This window comes from Microcaecilia unicolor, chromosome 6 (assembly GCF_901765095.1).
Source record: "Microcaecilia unicolor chromosome 6, aMicUni1.1, whole genome shotgun sequence".
Lineage (NCBI taxonomy): Eukaryota > Metazoa > Chordata > Amphibia > Gymnophiona > Siphonopidae > Microcaecilia > Microcaecilia unicolor.
In genome coordinates this window covers 169,479,372-169,500,765 of record NC_044036.1, presented here as the reverse complement: position 1 = coordinate 169,500,765, position 21,394 = coordinate 169,479,372, and the positions used below count along the sequence as shown (strand labels likewise).

At 45.8% G+C, this 21,394-nt stretch overlaps 1 protein-coding gene across 2 annotated transcripts in view; it reads left to right on the top strand.

Moving 5' to 3' along the window:
* The window catches only part of ATG7 (autophagy related 7), a 337,049-nt gene that overhangs the window by 63,118 nt on the left and 252,537 nt on the right, over nucleotides 1–21,394 (top strand). For both annotated transcript variants that reach the window (XM_030205749.1, XM_030205748.1), the window contains exon 12: nucleotides 973–1,131. In XM_030205749.1, the coding sequence (XP_030061609.1) occupies nucleotides 973–1,131 (159 nt within the window). The remainder of the gene's footprint in view (nucleotides 1–972; nucleotides 1,132–21,394) is intronic.

The window sequence follows — 21,394 nt, the reverse complement described above, 5'->3', positions numbered from 1 at the left end:
ACATTTAGAAAGTTTATCTCCCTGGCACTTCCTGATGTAACAGTCAGTATTGGGGTAATTGAAATCATCCATTATTATAGTGTTGCCCAATTTGCCAGCGTTCTAATTTCTGTAAGCATTTCTTCAACTGTCCATTCTGGCCTGGTAGTCGGTAGTACAGCCCTACAAAAACACTCCTTCCCTTCACACATGGATTTCTACCCATAATGATTCCACACTATCTGTTCCATGTGGAATGTTTTTTTTTTATTTGATTAAATCCCTCTTTAACATAATAGCACAACCCCTCTCCAATTTGATCCTTTCTATCATTATGATACAATTTGTATCCTGTTAACACGGTGTCCCATTGGTTGCCTTCTTTCCACCAAGTGTCTGAGATGCCTATTATATCTACCTCATTGTTTAGTACTATATACTCTCTCCCACCTTATTTTTTAGACTTCTAGCATTTGTGACAGACACTTCAAATTGGATCTACAAACTGCTTAGAAGTTGACCGGGATAATGTGCATCCTTTATCCTGCTCTCTCATTAAGCATACCTGTCTTACTTTTAGCATTGTTGAAACCTCTCTACTGGGATTCCCTAAATGTCCTGTTTCAATAGTATCCTACGCCACACCAAACCATAGGCTCCTTGGTGACTGTTGGCTCCCCCCACCATTCTAGGTGTAGTATCCATAAATACTTATACCTGCAAATTTTGTGCAGTTTCCCCCATTTGATATTTTTCAGATTTTTTTTTTAATTCCTATATAGTAAGCAATGTGTACACCTAAATGAAGGCTGTGCCAACATTACTGAAGTATACTAATGGAAGTAAAGCTTTTCCTGTGTTTTTGAGGGACTGATTTTATCATATTAAATTTTCATATAAATTAAATGCTTCCTTTGGTTGACAGACTGCCTATGACCCGTTGGACTCTATGTATAAAATAAGAATAAAGGGTGCTTGTTTTTCTTTGTTTAGGGCTGGGGAGTCAGGCATATCACGTTTGTGGACAATGCGAAAATCTCCTATTCCAACCCTGTCCGCCAGCCTTTGTATGAGTTTGAAGACTGTCTGAATGGAGGGAAATCTAAGGCCATTGCAGCAGCAGATAGGCTGCAAAAAATATTCCCTGGTGTGGTAAGTTAAACCTGACGAAAAGGCATGTGTAAACACCTTAATAATCTACTTCAAAAATAGGACCAGGTGTAAAATTGGAGAAGCACTTAAACCACATGGGACCCTTGTCCTACAGTGTGTTAAGTTAGAACAACAGAAATGGTGAAAACTCAATGTCATTAATCTGTAGTAAATTGTGCCTCCCGGGGGTAAAAATCTAGCATAATAGACCTCCTCTAACTCAAAAACACTTCTGATGTTCTAAAAATGGTAAACTCATCTTGTTCTTGTTGAGAGAGGAAAACTTATATTTTTTAGAAATTATACTAGAAAACTCAGTAGGAAGGATATGGCATAGTTTCTGTTGTAGGCAGTGAGAGCTACAGTTCTATAAATTGCCAATGAAAGCTTTTAATTCTGGATTGACTGAACTTATTCTGGTTTGACAGCTATTTTTTTGATGCCTCTTTAGGTCAAGACAATCATTTATTTTCCACAGGTAAGCTTGTCTTACCAGCAGAAAAGAGCTTTTCTAAAATAAATGCCTAAAAGTAAGCTCAATGAGAAGGTGCCTACTTTAGTGTGATTCATATATTCGCATTTCTGGCAAGGGGTTGTAGTTTAGGTAGAGGGTGGTTGGAATCATGAAGTATGTGTGTAGTTTATGAAATATTCATAAACATGCATGTATATTTACATGTTCGCTCAAGCAAATGTAAATGTACTCGGATGCATCTTAGCTCTGACTGTGGTAGCACTTGTGAGGTTATTTTTTAAAGCCACATAGGAGACTACAGGGGGAATTTATCAAGCAGCATTAGGGCTTTGTCACATTAATTGTCCTTTAACGTGATTTAACGGCCCTAATGCCGCTGTTCATAAAATAGTGCAGCGCTATTTAAGTCGCCACACGTTAGGGAGTAATGAGATGCAAAATATGCAAATGCATGTTTTGCATCTGATTCCTATGGAGGAGTAGCCTAATGGTTAGTGCGGTGGACTTTGATCCTGGGGAACTGAGTTCGATTCCCACTGCAGCGCCTTGTGACTCTGGGCAAGTCACTTAATCCTCCATTGCCCCTGGTACAAAATAAGTACATGAATATATGTAAACCGCTTTGAATGTAGTTGCAAAAACCTCAAAGGCGGTATATCAAGTCCCTTTCCCTCCCCCCCACCTTCCCTTCCCTATGCAAGTGCCCTAACTTGACTTGACTCTGACCTTTAACGGTAGTAGCACAATACTACCAGTAGGGGTGACATTTTGAGAGTGGCACTGGACAGAGCAGGAGCGACTGGGAGATTCCCCCCCCCCCCCCCCGGACAGCACACTATCAGGTGGGGATCTTTGAGCGGCGGGGGGGGGGGGGGTCTTTGCTGGGGGAGAGGATCTGTGACCAGATGGAGGGCTTTACTAGGGAGGATTACTCTCTGCTCACGCTGAAATAATGCTGCTTTGGAGGCAGCTTACAATTAGCATTATTCCTAAGGCAGGATTCAGCGACTTCTGGTATCTGGATCCTGCAGGTAGCTAAATCCCATGGAGGATCAAAGTGCAGTAAAAGGTGTGCTGGTGCCGGAAAGAATATTTGAAGCGGGGGAGTCGGAGAAACTAAACAAATTCTCTGTAACCTTGGAGGATGTAATGGGTCAGTTCAGCAAGCTGAAGAGTAGTAAATCACCGGGTCCTGATGGTATTCATCCCAGAGTATTAATAGAACTAAAAAATGAACTTGCGGAGCTACTGTTAGAAATATGCAATCTGTCCCTAAAATCGAGTGTAGTACCGGAAGACTGGAGGGTAGCCAATGTTACTCCGATTTTTAAGAAGGGTTCCAGAGGAGATCCGGGAAATTATAGACCGGTGAGTCTGACGTCGGTGCCGGGCAAGATGGTGGAGGCTATTATTAAGAATAAAATTGCAGAGCATATACAAAAACATGGACTGATGAGACAAAGTCAGCACGGATTTAGTGAAGGGAAGTCTTGCCTCACCAATCTAATGCATTTTTTTGAGGGGGTAAGCAAACATGTGGACAATGGGGAGCCGGTTGATATTGTATATCTGGATTTTCAGAAGGCGTTTGACAAAGTGCCGCACGAAAGACTCCTGAAGAAATTGCAGAGTCATGGAATCGGAGGTAGGGTATTATTATGGATTAAGAACTGGTTGAAAGATAGGAAGCAGAGAGTAGGATTGCGTGGCCAGTATTCTCAGTGGAGGAGGGTAGTTAGTGGGGTCCCGCAGGGGTCTGTGCTAGGTCCGTTGCTTTTAATGTATTTATAAATGACCTAGAGATGGGAATAACTAGTGAGGTAATTAAATTCGCCGATGACACAAAATTATTCAGGGTCGTCAAGTCGCAGGAGGAATGTGAACGATTACAGGAGGACCTTGCGAGACTGGGAGAATGGGCGTGCAAGTGGCAGATGAAGTTCAATGTTGACAAGTGCAAAGTGATGCATGTGGGTAAGAGGAACCCGAATTATAGCTACGTCTTGCAAGGTTCCGCGTTAGGAGTTACGGATCAAGAAAGGGATCTGGGTGTCGTCGTCGATGATACGCTGAAACCTTCTGCTCAGTGTGCTGCTGCGGCTAGGAAAGCGAATAGAATGTTGGGTGTTATTAGGAAGGGTATGGAGTCCAGGTGTGCGGATGTTATAATGCCGTTGTATCGCTCCATGGTGCGACCGCACCTGGAGTATTGTGTTCAGTACTGGTCTCCGTATCTCAAAAAAGATATAGTAGAATTGGGAAAGGTACAGCGAAGGGCGACGAAAATGATAGTGGGGATGGGACGACTTTCCTATGAAGAGAGGCTGAGAAGGCTAGGGCTTTTCAGCTTGGAGAAGAGACGGCTGAGGGGAGATATGATAGAAGTGTATAAAATAATGAGTGGAATGGATCGGGTGGATGTGAAGCGACTGTTCACGCTATCCAAAAATACTAGGACTAGAGGGCATGAGTTGAAGCTACAGTGTGGTAAATTTAAAACGAATCGGAGAAAATTTTTCTTCACCCAACGTGTAATTAGACTCTGGAATTCGTTGCCGGAGAACGTGGTACGGGCGGTTAGCTTGACGGAGTTTAAAAAGGGGTTAGATAGATTCCTAAAGGACAAGTCCATAGACCGCTATTAAATGGACTTGGAAAAATTCCGCATTTTTAGGTATAACTTGTCTGGAATGTTTTTACGTTTGGGGAGCGTGCCAGGTGCCCTTGACCTGGATTGGCCACTGTCGGTGACAGGATGCTGGGCTAGATGGACCTTTGGTCTTTCCCAGTATGGCACTACTTATGTACTTATGTACTTATGTGCACCTTGATGAATTCCCCCCCCCCCTCCCAAATTGCCTTTATAAATTAGGAGCCTACTTGGATCCTAGCTAGGCAGCTCATTGTAAAGTTACCATACCATGATAGGGGTTCTCAACCCAGTCCTCAGGACACATCCATTCAGTCTGGTTTTCAAGATATCCACATTGAATATGCATGAGAGGTTTGCCTACAATGGCAGTGCAAGCAATTTTATCTCATGCATATTCGTTGTGGATGTCCTGAAAACCTGATTGGCCGAGTGTAGGTTGAGAGCTCTTGCCCTGCAGGGATAATTTAATAAAAGGGCTCCCGTTTTATGTCTGCTTTATAAAGTCCAAAATTGAAAACCAAGAATTCCTTACATGTGAGAGATCACGGCAAAGCAGAATTTTGGATCGAGGGAGTGTGCTAGATGTTGTGTATTTAGATTTTAGCAAAGCCTTTGACACGGTTTCACACAGATGACTAATAAATAGACTGAGTGCCCTCGGTATGGGCCCTAAAGTGACTGACTGGGTTGGGTACTGGTTGAGTGGTAAGTGACAGAGGACAGTGGTAAATAGAACTCACTCTGTGGAAAAAGATGTTACCAGTGATGTGCCGCAAGGTTCGGTTCTTCGACCGGTTCTTGTTTAACAAGACTTGGCAGCTCCAGTACTGGAGAACTAAGGCCGATGCCAGATAGACTATTGCGGTCTGTGTCCTGCAAATGCCAAAAGACAGATAAAAATTTCTTATCATATGATGCGAGTGAGAGTTCTGTACAATTCAAGGGTATGGGGAAGACACCTTAAACAGCATTTAACTGCCTATATTTGGTTGGCATGATGGCAGATTACTAACTAGTGTTTAAAACATGAATGTCTATAGCCTACACACACTGGTGGCTGTGGCTCCGGCCGCCTTGTTGGGCAGACTGGATGGACCGTGCAGGTCTCTTTCTTCTGTCATTTACTATATTACTGTAACGCCACCCAAATTTCACCCCAGGAAAAAACTACACAGATCACATAAAAGTAGGTTGTTAAAAAATTTATTCCAGCTGTCAGCAGGAAAACAGCAAGGTGATGTACATGTCAAACAAAAGAGAGAAGCTTTAAAAAAAAAAAAAAGGATGAAATCTTGCCTACTATTTTATGCATGTATACCCATGAGCCATTTTCTATATGTAAAATATGCTTTACATGGGGGGGGGGGGGGGGGGGACTATAAAATTAACCCCATGAGGACAATTTTCAAAACTTTTTACACAAGTAAAACATCTTTGACATACACAAATTGAATGAAAATTGGCCTCCCACAGCATGGCCAGAAGTGGTAGGAACAGTTGTACATCTTTTTGATTCGGGAGGGGTCCAAAAACACTGACCTCCATTTTTACTCCCAAGTTGTCTAGTTGTTAATACAATGTAGGATATAAAGTTGGTTGGGCAATGGCTGTGGTGTCCCTCCCTGTTCTGCGGCCTAAAGCGTGCCAAATACCACAAAGGTTTTGATGTGAATGACATGGTATCACCCAATTGATGCCAGTCCCCCCCCCCTTTTTTTTTTAATCCCAGCTATTACAGCATTTATTCTTTGTTCCAAGGGCTAGGGCTTTTCAGCTTGGAGAAGAGACGGCTGAGGGGAGACATGATAGAGGTATATAAAATAATGAGTGGAATGGAACAGGTGGACATGAAGAGTCTGTTCACGCTTTCCAAAAATACTAGGACTAGGGGGCATGCGATGAAACTACAGTGTAGTACATTTAAAACAAATAGGAAAAAATGTTTCTTCACCCAACGCGTAATTAAACTCTGGAATTTTGTTGCCGGAGAACGTGGTGAAGGCGGTTAGCTTGGCAGAGTTTAAAAAGGGTTTGGACGGTTTCCTAAAGGACAAGTCCATAGAATGCTACTAAATGGACTTGGAAAATTCCACAATTTTGGGAATAACATGTATAGAATGTTCGTACGTTTGGGAAGCTTGCCGGGTGCCCATGACCTGGATTGGCCGCTGTCTGGGACAGGATGCTGGGCTTGATGGGCCTTTGGTCTTTTCCCAGTATGGCATTACTATGGGCTCTCTATGGAGTTGGGTTTGTGTGTACCTTCTGCATGAAAATTAGGGCTCATCATTGCACAATGATGGGACTCCATCCCTCCTGTGGGTATGTAAATGGTGGATCCCCAGCTCTAGCTGCCATAATTGAAAGTTGGATTTGTGACTTGAAAGCTGATTTCTTAAATAGTAGTGTGGAGCACTACTACTGAAACCGTCAACAAATATAGGAAAATCCGATGCGTTTTTAAACTTGTGTTTCAGCCTGTTCAGCTCCAAAGACAGAATATGTTATAGCTTTGCTAAAAAGGTGTGAATCTTGTCGCTTTTCATATTTAATTCATTATTAAATCCAAATTACTATTGGCTTAAATCATTGTACACACTGTTCAATAAACTTTTAGTTTTTTAATTCTGCAGAGAAGGTTCAACTTGCTACAAAAATATTATGTTCTATTTTGTTTCTAGTAAAAGGTAGAAAATTGTTCTAATTTGTCTCATGTCCTGTTCTCAGACTCTGCTGTCCAATGTCACTCCGGCTGCTTAAATTGGAGGATCTCCTGGTTCTTGACGAGCACAACCAGGGGTGGTTTTCAGGATGGCAAGTTACGCAGAACCAGCCTTGTTCTTACACTAAATGGGGGACATTTTTATAAGTGGTCACTTCCTTTTAGGTGCTCTAACGCTGCGCAGTGAGAGCCTATTCTGTAACGGAATCCAGGAGTAGTATAACCCATACTGGAGTGCCTAAAATCTAAGTGCCTGCAGTGAAACCAGCTGTTTAACCTGATGTATCTGTGGGTGTCTAAATATGACAAGGATGTGTATAACTTGCATTCTCCGAGGACAAGCAGGCTGCTTGTTCTCACTGATGGGTGACGTCCACGGCAGCCCCTCCAATCGGAATCTTCACTAGCAAAGTCCTTTGCTAGTCCTCGCGCGCACCACGCATGCGCGGCCGTCTTCACGCCCGAAACCGGCTCGAGCCGGCCAGTCTTCTTTTGTCCGCACTCGGTACGGTCGTGTTTTCGCCGTGTCGAGCCCCGGAAAGTCGACCTCGCGCGTCCTTTTTTCGTTGACGTGTGTTTTCTTCGGAAAAGCTTTACAAAATTGTTGGGAAGTGCTCCGGAAGCCCCCCGGGCTTCGTTTGTCCCTTCCCGTATTTTTCAGTCTTTGCCCCGGTAAGTTTTCTTTCGTCGTCGGGGTAGGCCTCTTTTCGGCCTCGGTCGAGATTTTCTCCCTAAACCTTTTTGGTGCTCAAATTCGTCATTTCGGATTTTGATTTCGCCGGCGTGATTTTTCCGCCCATGACATCGAAGCCTTCCAGCGGCTTCAAGAAGTGCACCCAGTGCGCCCGGGTAATCTCGCTCACTGATAGGCACTCGTCGTGTCTTCAGTGTCTGGGGGCCGAGCACCATCCTCAGAACTGTAGTCTGTGTTCCCTGTTACAAAGGCGGACTCAGGTAGCGAGATTGGCCCAGTGGAACGTTTTGTTCTCGGGCTCTTCGTCGGCATCGACACCAAGGTCATCGAGTGCATCGACGTCGTCAGCGTCCAGACCTTCATCCTCGGCCGCCAGTGCATCGAGTGTATCGGCCCTCTGCATCGGCGCCGAGACATCGGATAGCTGCATCGACGTCGGTGGTACCGGGACCTCGTCTGCTGATGTCGTCGGACGGTGGTGCATCGTCAGGAGTGCAGGTGAGGGCTGTCCATTCTCCTGCTGGTGGCGGTGAGCCTTCGGGTGGGTCTCCCCCTACCCTGAGGGCTCCTGCGGTACAGCCCCCCCGAGATCGACCTCGGCCCCGAGGAAGCGACAGCTGGATTCTACGTCCTCCTCGTCGGTGCCGGGGAGCTCCGGTGACATGCTTCGGAAGAAGTCGAAGAAGCATCGACACCGGTCTCCTCCCCGTGTCGGCACCGAGAGCTCTGGGTCGCCGAGGGAGTCGGCACCCAGCAGGCATCGGCACCGAGAGGACCGCTCACCCTCTGTTCAGGAGGTGTCGATGCGCTCCACTCTGGACAGCCTCCACGCCCGGGAACAGGTTCTGACGTCGACGCCTGCATCGACCTCCATGCCTTTCTCTGCAGCCGCTCTGAACGAGAGTCTCCGGGCCGTTCTCCCAGAGATTCTGGGAAAGCTGTTGCGCCCTACCCCTCCGGTACCGGCGGTGCTTGCGCCTCCGGTACCGTCGAGCGTGGCGCCGGCTGGCCCATCGCCCGGGGTGAGGTCCCCGACGTCGGTACCGCTTGCGGTGCCGACTGCGGCCACCTCCCAGGAAGGCTCCCCGACTACGTCGGCGGAGGGAGCTTCGCCGATGCGGGCGAGGGAGTCTACCTCTCGACGCCCCCATCGTGGACGTGGCTCCACTGAGTCGAGCTGGGCGAGGTTGCAGACACAGGTTCGTGAACTTGTGTCTGACACCGAGGGTGAGGCCTCGTGGGAGGAAGAGGAAGACCCCAGATATTTCTGACGAGGAGTCTGAGGGTCTTCCTTCTGATCCCACTCCCTCTCCTGAAAGACAGCTTTCTCCTCCTGAGAGTCTGTCTTTCGCTTCCTTTGTCCGGGAGATGTCTACGGCCATCCCCTTCCCGGTGGTTGTGGAGGACGAGCCCAGGGCTGAAATGTTTGAGCTCCTGGACTATCCTTCTCCACCTAAGGAAGCGTCCACTGTTCCCTTGCACCATATCCTAAAAAAGACATTGCTTGCGAACTGGACCAAGCCACTAAGTAATCCCCACATTCCCAAGAAGATCGAGTCCCAGTACCGGATCCATGGGGACCCAGAGCTGATGCGCACCCAGTTGCCTCATGACTCTGGAGTTGTGGATTTGGCCCTAAAGAAGGCTAAGAGTTCTAGGGAGCATGCTTCGGCGCCCCCGGGCAAAGACTCTAGAACCTTAGACTCCTTTGGGAGGAAGGCCTACCATTCTTCTATGCTCGTGGCCAAAATCCAGTCTTACCAGCTCTACACGAGCATACACATGCGGAACAATGTGCGGCAGTGGCGGGCTTGGTTGATGCTCTTCCCCCTGAGCAAGCCAAGCCTTTTCAGGAGGTGGTCAGGCAGCTGAAGGCGTGCAGAAAATTCCTGGCCAGAGGGGTGTATGACACCTTTGATGTTGCGTCCAGGGCCGCTGCTCAAGGTGTGGTGATGCGCAGGCTCTCATGGCTGCGTGCCTCCGACCTGGAGAATAGACTCCAGCAGCGGATTGCGGACTCGCCTTGCCGTGCAGGCAATATTTTTGGAGAGAAGGTCGAGCAGGTGGTAGAGCATCTCCACCAGCGGGACACCGCATTCGACAAGTTCTCCCGCCGGCAGCCTTCAGCCTCTACCTCTACAGGAAGAAGATTTTTTGGGGGAAGGAGGACTGTTCCCTACTCTTCTGGCAAGCGTAGGTACAATCCCCCTTCTCGACAGCCTGCGGCCCAGGCTAAGCCCCAGCGCGCTCGCTCTCGTCAGCAGCGTGCGCCTCAGCAAGGCCCCGCGGCTCCCCAGCAAAAGCAAGGGGCGAGCTTTTGACTGGCTCCAGCAGAGCATAGCCGACATCCAAGTATCAGTGCCGGGCGACCTGCCGGTCGGGGGGAGGTTGAAAGCTTTTCACCAAAGGTGGCCTCTCATAACCTCCGATCAGTGGGTTCTGCAAATAGTCCGGCAAGGATACACCCTCATTTGGCCTCAAAACCTCCAAATTGTCCACCGGGAGCTCAGTCTTACAGCTTCCAGCACAAGCAGGTACTTGCAGTGGAACTCTCCGCCCTTCTCAGCGCCAATGCGGTCGAGCCCGTGCCATCCGGGCAAGAAGGGCTGGGATTCTATTCCAGGTACTTCCTTGTGGAAAAGAAAACAGGGGGGATGCGTCCCATCCTAGACCTAAGGGCCCTGAACAAATATCTCGTAAAAGAAAAGTTCAGGATGCTTTCCCTGGGCACCCTTCTTCCCATGATTCAGGAAAACGATTGGCTATGCTCTCTGGACTTGAAGGATGCCTACACACACATCCCGATACTGCCAGCTCACAGACAGTATCTGCGATTTCAGCTGGGCATACGTCACTTCCAGTACTGTGTGCTACCCTTTGGGCTCGCCTCTGCGCCCAGGGTGTTCACAAAGTGCCTGGCTGTAGCATCTCGACGATTGGCTGGTGAAGAACACGTCCGAGGCAGGAGCCCTGCAGTCCATGCAGATGACTATTCGCCTCCTGGAGCTACTGGGGTTTGTAATAAATTACCCAAAGTCCCATCTTCTCCCAGTGCAGAGACTCGAATTCATAGGAGCTCTGCTGGATTCTCGGACGGCTCGCGCCTATCTCCCAGAGACGAGAGCCAACAACTTGTTGTCCCTCGTCTCGCGGGTGCGAGCGTCCCAGCAGATCACAGCTCGGCAGATGTTGAGATTGCTGGGCCACATGGCCTCCACAGTTCATGTGACTCCCATGGCCCGCCTTCACATGAGATCTGCTCAATGGACCCTAGCTTCCCAGTGGTTTCAAGCTGCTGGGGATCTAGAAGACGTGATCCACCTGTCCACGAGTTTTCTCGAATCCCTGTATTGGTGGACGATTTGGTCCAATTTGACTCTGGGACGTCCTTTCCAAATTCCTCAGCCACAAAAAGTGCTGACCACGGATGCGTCTCTCCTGGTATGGGGAGCTCATGTCGATGGGCTTCACACCCAAGGAAGCTGGTCCCTCCAGGAACGCGGTCTACAGATCAATCTCCTGGAGTTGCGAGCGATCTGGAACGCTCTGAAGGCTTTCAGAGATCGGCTGTCCCACCAAATTATCCAAATTCAGACAGACAACCAGGTTGCCATGTACTATGTCAACAAGCAGGGGGGCACCGGATCTCGCCCCCTGTGTCAGGAAGCCGTCAGCATGTGGCTCTGGGCTCGCCGTCTCGGCATGGTGCTCCAAGCCACATATCTGGCAGGCGTAAACAGTCTGGCCGACAGACTGAGCAGGATTATGCAACCTCACGAATGGTCGCTCAACTCCCGAGTGGTGCGCCAGATCTTCCAAGCGTGGGGCACCCCCTTGGTGGATCTCTTCGCATCTCGAGCGAATCACAAAGTCCCTCAGTTCTGTTCCAGGCTTCAGGCCCCCGGCAGACTGGCATCGGATGCCTTCCTCCTGGATTGGGGGGAGGGCCTGCTGTATGCTTATCCTCCCACTCCTCTGGTGGGGAAGACTTTGTTGAAACTCAAGCAAGACCGAGGCACCATGATTCTGATTGCTCCTTTTTGGCCGCGTCAGATCTGGTTCCCTCTTCTTCTGGAGTTATCCTCTGAAGAACCGTGGAGATTGGAGTGTTTTCCGACCCTCATCACGCAGGACGAAGGGGCTCTTCTGCATCCCAGCCTCCGGTCCCTGGCTCTCACGGCCTCGATGTTGAGAGCGTAGACTTTGCCTCTTTGGGTCTGTCAGAGGGTGTCTCCCGCATCTTGCTTGCTTCCAGGAAAGATTCCACTAAGAGGAGTTACTTCTTTCTGTGGAGGAGGTTTGCCGTCTGGTGTGACAGCAAGGCCCTAGCTCCTTGCTCTTGTCCTACACAGACCCTGCTTGAATACCTTCTGCACTTGTCTGAGTCTGGTCTCAAGACCAACTCTGTAAGAGTTCACCTTAGCGCAATCAGTGCATACCATTACCATGTGGAAGGTAAGCCGATCTCAGGACAGCCTTTAGTTGTTCGCTTCATGAGAGGTTTGCTTTTGTCAAAGCCCCCTGTCAAGCCTCCTACAGTGTCATGGGATCTCAATGTCGTTCTCACCCAGCTGATGAAGCCTCCTTTTGAGCCACTGAATTCCTGCCATCTGAAGTACTTGACCTGGAAGGTCATTTTCTTGGTGGCAGTTACTTCAGCTCGTAGAGTCAGTGAGCTTCAGGCCCTGGTAGCCCAGGCCCCTTACACCAAATTTCATCATAACAGAGTAGTCCTCCGCACTCACCCTAAGTTCTTGCCAAAGGTCGTGTCGGAGTTCCATCTGAACCAGTCAGTTGTCTTGCCAACATTCTTTCCCCGTCCTCATTCCTGCCCTGTTGAACGTCAGCTGCACACATTGGACTGCAAGAGAGCATTGGCCTTCTATCTGGAGCGGACACAGCCCCACAGACAGTCCGCCCAATTGTTTGTTTCTTTTGATCCCAATAGGAGGGGAGTGGCTGTAGGGAAACGCACCATATCCAATTGGCTAGCAGATTGCATTTCCTTCACTTACGCCCAGGCGGGGCTGGCTCTTGAGGGTCATGTCACGGCTCATAATGTTAGCCATGGCTGCGTCGGTAGCCCACTTGAAGTCAGCCTCCATTGAAGAAATTTGCAAAGCTGCGACGTGGTCATCTGTCCACACATTCACATCTCATTACTGCCTGCAGCAGGATACCCGACGCGACAGTCGGTTCGGGCAGTCAGTTCTTCAGAACCTGTTTGGGCTTTAGGATCCAACTCCACCCCCCGAGGGCCCTGTTTGTTCTGTTCCAGGCTGCACTCTCAGTTAGTTGGTAAATTTTTTAGGTCAATCTCAGTATGTCCTCGCCGTTGCGAGGCCCAATTGACCATGGTTGTTGTTTTGAGTGAGCCTGGGGGCTAGGGATACCCCATCAGTGAGAACAAGCAGCCTGCTTGTCCTCGGAGAAAGTGAATGCTACATACCTGTAGAAGGTATTCTCCGAGGACAGCAGGCTGATTGTTCTCACAAACCCGCCCGCCTCCCCTTTGGAGTTGTGTCTTCCCTGGTATTGTCTTGCTACATACTGGACTGGCCGGCTCGAGCCGGTTTCGGGCGGGAAGACTGCCGCGCATGCGCGGTGCGCGCGGGCGGGCGAGGACTAGCAAAGGACTTTGCTAGTGAAGATTCCGATTGGAGGGGCTGCCGTGGACGTCACCCATCAGTGAGAACAATCAGCCTGCTGTCCTTGGAGAATACCTTCTACAGGTATGTAGCATTCGCTGTATTCTGTAAGTGGCAGTACCGCCCACGCTCCTCCCATGTGAATGCTTCCTTGAATTTCATAATGGTTGAATGGCTGTGGGCAAAAAAAGAGAACAAGGCAGAGTGCCAATAAGTACAGAGGAAGGCTTGAAGTTAATTCTTAAAATCATAGGAGTATAGTGTGGATTTGACGCAATTCGTGGAAAGATCCGATTCTGCTGGTTCTCATACACCTGCCCTTGCAGAGTAGGGCTTAGCTGCTTTCTGCCATTTTCTGGCATAAGTGGTATTCTTACCCATGAATGTGCGCTTAAAGGTGGGTGCCCACTTGCAGAATTACCCCCAAATTCTGTATATTGCGCCTTAATTTCTATGCAGAAATCGAAGTGTATTCTACAACAATGCATGTAACTTAATTGGTTAACTAGCTAATCAGCGCTGTTAATTGAATGTTAAGCTATTAGCACTAATTGTCATTAAGAGTTGTGCGCACAACTTCCTAAGTGCATTCTGTAACGTGATGCGCATAAATTCCAAGTCACATAGTTGAAAAGGGGGTGTTGCATGGGTAGGTCATGATCATTTTGAAAATCTATGCACATTATTATTATGATATACACCCTGCCCTGCACCTAATTAAGGTGTCAGGATTTATGCCAAGTAAAACATGGTCTAAATGGGTGTGATCAAATTTGGTCGCATGGAGAGGCGTGTGGCGTATTCTATATACTGCGCTGGAATTTAAGCCGATTCTATAAAATTTATGCGTACTTTAGAGAATACGCCTAGGCGTACTTTTTTTTTACCGCATGGATTTTTCAGGCGCCATATATAGAAGCTAGCTCAATATGTGCAGATACATCTTATGAATGAGCATTTTGGATAGCCTGACAAATAGACTTGATGGCACCTTCCAAGGATCAGAACTCATAATTGCCGTTTTATACTTTATTCATACATTACATATATTATGCCAACCCCATCAAATAAGTAAGGATTGATGATTTTCCAGTTAGAATAATTTTAGTATTCCATATGTAAAAATAACTGCTATAAGAAGAAAGCAAGACTGATGTTCTATTTGATATGATGGTGTAATTTTAAATAGTTAAGATCACTACCGTGCTGGCATTGCATTACCTGTAGCAGACTAGTGTATACATCATTCTGATGAGAAGTAATTGCTGTAATTTCCAGGCTTTCTATCTCCAGAAATAGTTATTACGCTGCAGAAATGTTGTGGAATATCTGTGCTTAGCTGAGCTGTACATGTTGTTTCTTGATAGAAGATTATAAAACTACATATTAGATTTGAGCTGTTGCTGCTTCAGGCAAGACTCTAACTTGAATTTTAAAACAAAAAAACAGGGAATGCCAAAGGCAAGAAAGATAGTCTTATCTTTTTCCGTGTCCTGCTTGACCATGGCAATTCCTTTGGAAAGGGTCATGGAGCAATAATTTTATAGCTGTTGGTAGGATAGCATATCTGTAAACCATGTGAAATGAAAACATCTAAACTGAAGCATGATTTTGTGCTTGGGCATGGTTAGGTCATTATTCAGAACTCTTATGGGGTCAGCCTCCTAACTGATAAATTTTGACCAGACAATCCAATATCCAGCTAAAATATATCTATTTAAAAATGGTAGGGGCCAGGGATGTTTCAGGGGTTGGGCCAAAATTTATCCAGAAAGTAGTGCTTTAATCTAATTTCCAGATAATTTATCTGTTCAAGGGGTCTGTATAAATAACCTAGAATAGTTGGATACAGAGCCGTAGCGAGGGGAGCTGACACCCGGGGCGGGTCGCCGCGGCGAGGGACGGGCGGGAGGGCCGATCCGCCCCGACTGCACGTTGCTGGGGTGTGTCGGCTCCGCGCTGGTTCAGTGCTCTCTCTGTCCTGGAACAGGAAGTAACCTGTTCCGGGGCAGAGAGGGCAGTGCACCAGCGCGAAGCCGACTTCCCCCCCCCAGTGTCGTGCACCCGGGGCGGACCGCCCCCCGCCCCCCCCCCTTCCTAAGCCACTGGTTGGATAGAGCAGGATACAAATTTTTAAAAATAAATAAGTTCTAACTTAAGGGCCCTTTTACTAAAGAACATTTAAAAAAAAAAAAGAGGCCTGCGCTAGCCCTAACACAGGACTGTCCTGCGTGCTAGGTCATTTTTTAACGTTAGGGTAAAATGGCCAATTTTTGTTTTTTTGGCAATAATGTCCTTGTGCTAATTTTTCCATTAATACTTGGCCATTAGCATGTGAGCCTTTAACTAAGCTTTTTTTTGTAGGCGATAAGGGCTCACCTGCTAATCCTGCACTAATGGGTTGCTGAACACGCCCACTCTTCACCCCCAACGCTAAAAAAGAAGTGTTTTTTAGCACATGAGAAGCGTGTGCTGATCCCCAGACTACTGTGGGATGCCTCATTGTGCCCCGCAGTAGGCGTTTTTAATCTATAGTAAGCTATTAATTGGGTTTCTGCCAGGTAGTTGTGACCTGGATTGGCTACTGTTGGAAGCTGGATACTGGGTTAGATGGACCATTGCTCTGGCTCAATATGGCTGTTCTTATGTTTTTAAGACTTCCTTTGGTTGAACCCATGCTGACTCTGTCCCATTAAACCATGTTTGTCTACGTGTTCCGTAATTTTATTCTTTATAATGGTTTCCAAAGTGTACAGTTGTGTCGTAGGACCAGAGTAGTATTTAATGTGAAAAGAGTCGTAGCTGAGTGAGTTTGATCAAGTTATAGTACTTATTCTGATTTATAAGACTGACTTTAGTAAGGCACTTCCCAAAGTGTAGATTGCAATCCCAAATGGAGTTTCATTTGCAGTTGTGACCAGGTCAAACCAAAATAATAATAAAAAAAAAAGCCTTTGGCTTGCACTTCCTTTGAGCCTAATCTATAAGTAGGCCTGAACAGGCTCCACGGAAGGCAGGGAATGATTGTTGTAGATGATGCTGAGGAGGGCTGGGAGCAGCAGCACAGATAAAATGTAGGCTTATGAAGCTGCAAAAGTGGTTCACAGCAGCAGAAAGCAATTTAGTAACTAAAGCTGGCACACCAACCTTTTTGATCTCTTGATCCCTTACATGCCTTCTCAATCTCTGTGATCATCAACAAATAGTCTTTTAGATATTATGCCACTTTCAGAATTAGGCTGGAAACACGGTCATTGCTTATTTGGCATCTTAATTAAGGAACTGTCCTCCCTTTAAATTAAAAGCTAAAGAGATGTGGTAGCTGTGTTCACTTTTAAGGGTAATCCATAGAAATAAAACATGAAAAAGAAAATAAGATACCTTTTTTTATTGGGCATAACTTAATACATTTTTTGATTAGCTTTTGAAGGTAGCCCTTCTTCGTCAGATCAGGGTGGGTTAGGTGAGTGGCAGGGAAAGCCGGGTGGATGAGAACATTTCCTAAACGAGTACAGCCACATCTGAAGAAAATCATGCCAAACCAGCCTTCTGTGGGCACATTCTACATGTTACCCAAAATCCACAAACCTGGAAACCATGGCAGACCAATCATATCGGGTATTGGCGGTATCGCGGAGGAAATATGTGGACTTATAGAGGGAAATCTGAAACCTCTTGTGCACAAGACAAACAGCTTCATACAAGTGTATCTCCACTGTCATTTTATTAGGTCCACTAGAGTGGATTCACAACTGTAGCCATGATATAATCTGGATTGCCTGAGATGTAAGACCAGGTTGTATCTTAAAACAAACAAAAAAAATATGTACACTGAAATGATACCATATTCTCAACTATTTTGTAACTGAGTGGAAGGTTCAAGATTGGCCAAATATAAGAAATATAGGCAGGATCCAGATTAGGTTTCTTAAGCAATGGACAAGTGACTGCTGTTTTCTAGCAACGAAGGACCTGGCCCTGATCAATACTTGAGGAAATCATTGTTGGCCTCTCAGGAAGGTTATTAAATTAAAAACAGGCAAGGGATCGGTGTTTGAGTATAGCAAGTACTGGAGTTGGTTCAGGAAGAAGGTAACAAAGACTTTGCACTGAAGTAGATATTGGAGGTGTGTTTTATCAGGATAATACATGCTGAGTCTGAGAGACCAGGTACTTATTATTGTTAAGAAGCCCAACAAAAGCTTACACATCTGTAAACATGGGAGAAAACTTGTGTAAATTTCCATCACAAATTCTCAGGCAAAATAAAAATGAAAGTGTCAGTTGTGAAAATTGCAGTTTCCTGCTGCTTTCTCTCTAGCAGAAACAGTAAGGCAGGAAATGGCCCAAACCAGATGAAAATAATTTGCAGGTAAAAGCATACTCAGCACTGATGCTCAGGAAATCTTGGAGAAATTCCAGGTTAGCTGGTCCAATACTGTGAGTGAAATTTAGCCAATCAAAAATTGCATGGATAGTTCATATGATCAAGTTTCTGGCAACAAAGGGATCAATTTTCAATTACTAAGAACCGAATGTACAAAATAATAAACCTCAATGAAAACTAATCTACTTTTTATGCCGTGTGACTGTGTTTTTATGAGACTTGCAGACACATTTTAATCAAGAAACCCAAATAAAAGGAAAGCAATGATGCATGTTGATTGCAGATGCCAAAGCTGTTCAATGCTCATAGATACCTTTGCCCTAGATTGTGTTACTGCCTTAGTTTCACTTTTTTCATTAAATCTTAATTCTAAGCTCCCAGTGTTAAGCTTTGTTTTTCTTTTTCTGTCCTATTAATATATTGTAGTTTCTTCCTTTATACTATATTATTTTTAAGAATGTAAACCGCTTTGATTTTTTTTCTTAAGGCGGTACATCAAGTCTTTCCTACTAGCTCTTCTCACTTAGGATAATTAATTGTAAAGACCTGGCCTGAAGACTGATCCTAGAGGCTCATTGCCTCCTTTTCCTCTGAATGAATTTCAGTTGCTGCCCTGTCTGTGCCTGCCAGGGCCTTGTTAACAATTAGTCAGACTAGGTGAACATGTTGGGGCCGGCGCTAGGGTTACCATATGGCTCCAGAAAAAGGAGGACAGAATGAGTCAGTCTGGGTTTTCCTTCCATTGCTTTCAATGGAAGCAAAACCTGGACTGGATCAATGTGTCCTCCTTTTTCTGGAGCCATATGGTAAAGCTATGTTGGGCGGCACCATCCTGAGGGCCAGCATCTTAGTAAACAGGGCTCATAGCCATTTTCGAAACATCAAAACGTCTCTTTTTTTTTTTTTTTTTTTTTTTTTTAATGGCCACTTGCTAATTGTTTTTGTGCTCTGTGCATTTATCATTTTGATCCATTTAAAAAAAAAAATGTGTAAATGAAAAATGCACAAAATCAAGCCAGTGGGTTGTAGGAGGAGCTAGCTTTCTTAGTAGACTGACTGCACAGACATCTCAGCAGAGCAGTGGGGCACCCTAGGGGGCACTGCAATGGACTTCACCTAAAAGCTTCCAGGTACACATCTTGCAGTTGCTTCCTTATATTTTATAGTGAGCCTAACAAATCCCACCAAAAGCGTACTATACCCAACTGTACACCACTACAATAGCCTTTGACTGCAGGTGTCACCAATATCAAGTTTATGTAGAAATTTCTATCCTGCCTACATGAAGGACCATCGAGGTGACTTACAGTCTAATTATACAGAAAGTAGTACATATAACATAATTGTGACACAACAAGAAATAGTAGGAGAATGGGTAGAACTACAATAATGATAGAGCATAAGTGGGTTTTTGAGGGCTCACACTTTTCACCACAAGTGTAACAGAGTGGATTATAGGCCTGGATCCCCTTCACCATAGTGCACTGCACTGACCACTAGGCTGCTCCAAGGACCTGCTTGCTGCTCTAATAGGACTGGCTATAACATAATAAAGCTGTCAAAGAGGCTGATATGTACTGTTTTTTTTTTTTTGTTTTTGTTTTACATTTTTTTTTGGGGGGGGGGATAGGAAGGGGGGTCAATGACCACTGGGGGACTAAGGGGGGTCATTCCATTATTCCTCCAGTGGTCATTTAGGGCACTTTTTGTGGCTGTCATTATTAAAACAAGTATAGCTCAAAATGTCTTAGTGTTTATCCAGGACATTTTTGTTTTGCTCCATTATGACATGCCGAAATCCCGCCCTTAACACACCCCAAACAAGCCCCCTTGAGATTTGGACATACTGCTGACAAACTGCATAGAGAATTGTCTGGAAAATGGCTTTTGAAAATACTGATTTAGATGTTTTGGTGAGAAAAATGGCCAAATGCTGCTTTATGCCACTTTTTAGATGTTCTTCTTTTTCAAAAATGAGCTCCTTAATGGCCTTCAGGGCCTTACAGTGACTAATTAATTTCCCTCTCTTCCTGTCTTGCCTGTGTTCAGTTCCCTGACACTTTCACTTTCCCCAGGTAATCAAAACTTCACCCTGCTCAGTGTGTTTTTAACAGTGGCGTAGCTATGGGTGGGCCTGGGTGGGCATAGGACCCCACCCATTCTTGACTCGGGCCCACCCAGCCATGGCACTACACTGCTCTCTTCTCTCTGCAGCGTCCCGGCATCAGCCCTCCTATCTCTGAATTCCGTCCCTCACCAGTGTACCTTACAGACATCCCTGGCGCCTGCATCAATTCATTTTTGCAGCTTGCACCGGCCCTGTAAGCTTCCTTCTGCAGCGTCATGCCCTCACTGACGTTAATGCCTGTTTCCTTTCTGGTAGGACGTAGCAGATGTAAGCCTGCTGGGCCAGCACAGGCAGCAAAAATGAATCGCTGCAGGTGTCAGGGACGCCTGTAAGGTATGCTGGGGAGAGACATGGTTCAGAGACAGGAAGGCAGATGCTGGGATGCTGCAGAGGAAAGAGGGGAGAGATGTGGGATGTGGGGTAAGTGGAAAAAAAATTACAATTTTTTAAAATATTTCTGAGAAGATGGGGGGGGGGGCATGGAAGGGCCCATCCAAAGTACTGGCTCTGGCTATGCTACTGGTGTTTAGTGTTGGTAAAATTATAGACTTTGTTCATCCAATGGTTATTTGTCAAGATGGGATGTCTGTTTGATTATTGAAGGAATGTGGTTCATGCTGTCTCCTGTTTATTTTGATCTTATTTATTTGTTACATTTATACCCCACATTTTCCCATGTATTTGCAGGCTCAATGTAGCTTACAAAGTACCGTAAAGGCGTTTGCCATTTCAGTTGATAAGAAATACAAGATTGTGTTGTGGTCAAATGAGGTAGAAGTGAATCAGGCATCATCATGGGGTTAAGGGGAAAGAGGATAGTAAATTGTCCAGTACAATCATTGATTATGATGTGCTGCTGGGTGAGGGGATTTATGTTGGATCGATGAAGAGGTGGGTTTTTATACAAGACTTATACAAGTCTGACCTATGGGACATGTTACAACTATATAAATGTTCTAAATTAAACTGTGGTTGAAAAAGACCTTGTTTGGATCTCTCTTCTCCCCAGAGTTTTTGTTCAATTGCAAATCTTTATTACTCAAGGCTGTTAGAAAAGGTGGTTTATCAGCAGCAGACTAAATTTTGGACTACTGCTACTTTCTACTCACGACCATGAGGATTTTAGAGAAGGCCACAGTATGGAGACCCCTATGTTAAATGACATCTTTTGTCACTTTTCATGCCAAAAGAGATGATGTTTATTCAATTAGATCTATCTCCTCCTTTAATAAGTTCTTTACTCTCTGCTTTTGGCTCCCCTACAAGAGATGGGGCTGAAAGGTACTGCTCTTAATTGGTTCTGCTTTTATCTTTTCCTATGCATATTTCAAGTTATTAATGATTCAGTCTCAAGTTTTTATCCACTCTCATGTGATGTCCCACAAGGCTATATTTTAACCCCTACTTTAATATCTATTGCCCCTCTGACCTCCCTATTTCAAAATTTGGGGATAACTGCTTATCTGTATGATATTATGACGGCCACAATCTGTTACTTCCCTTATGAAACTGGTAAGATGCTATCTTTTGCAGCAGACATGTTACTATGACCTTTG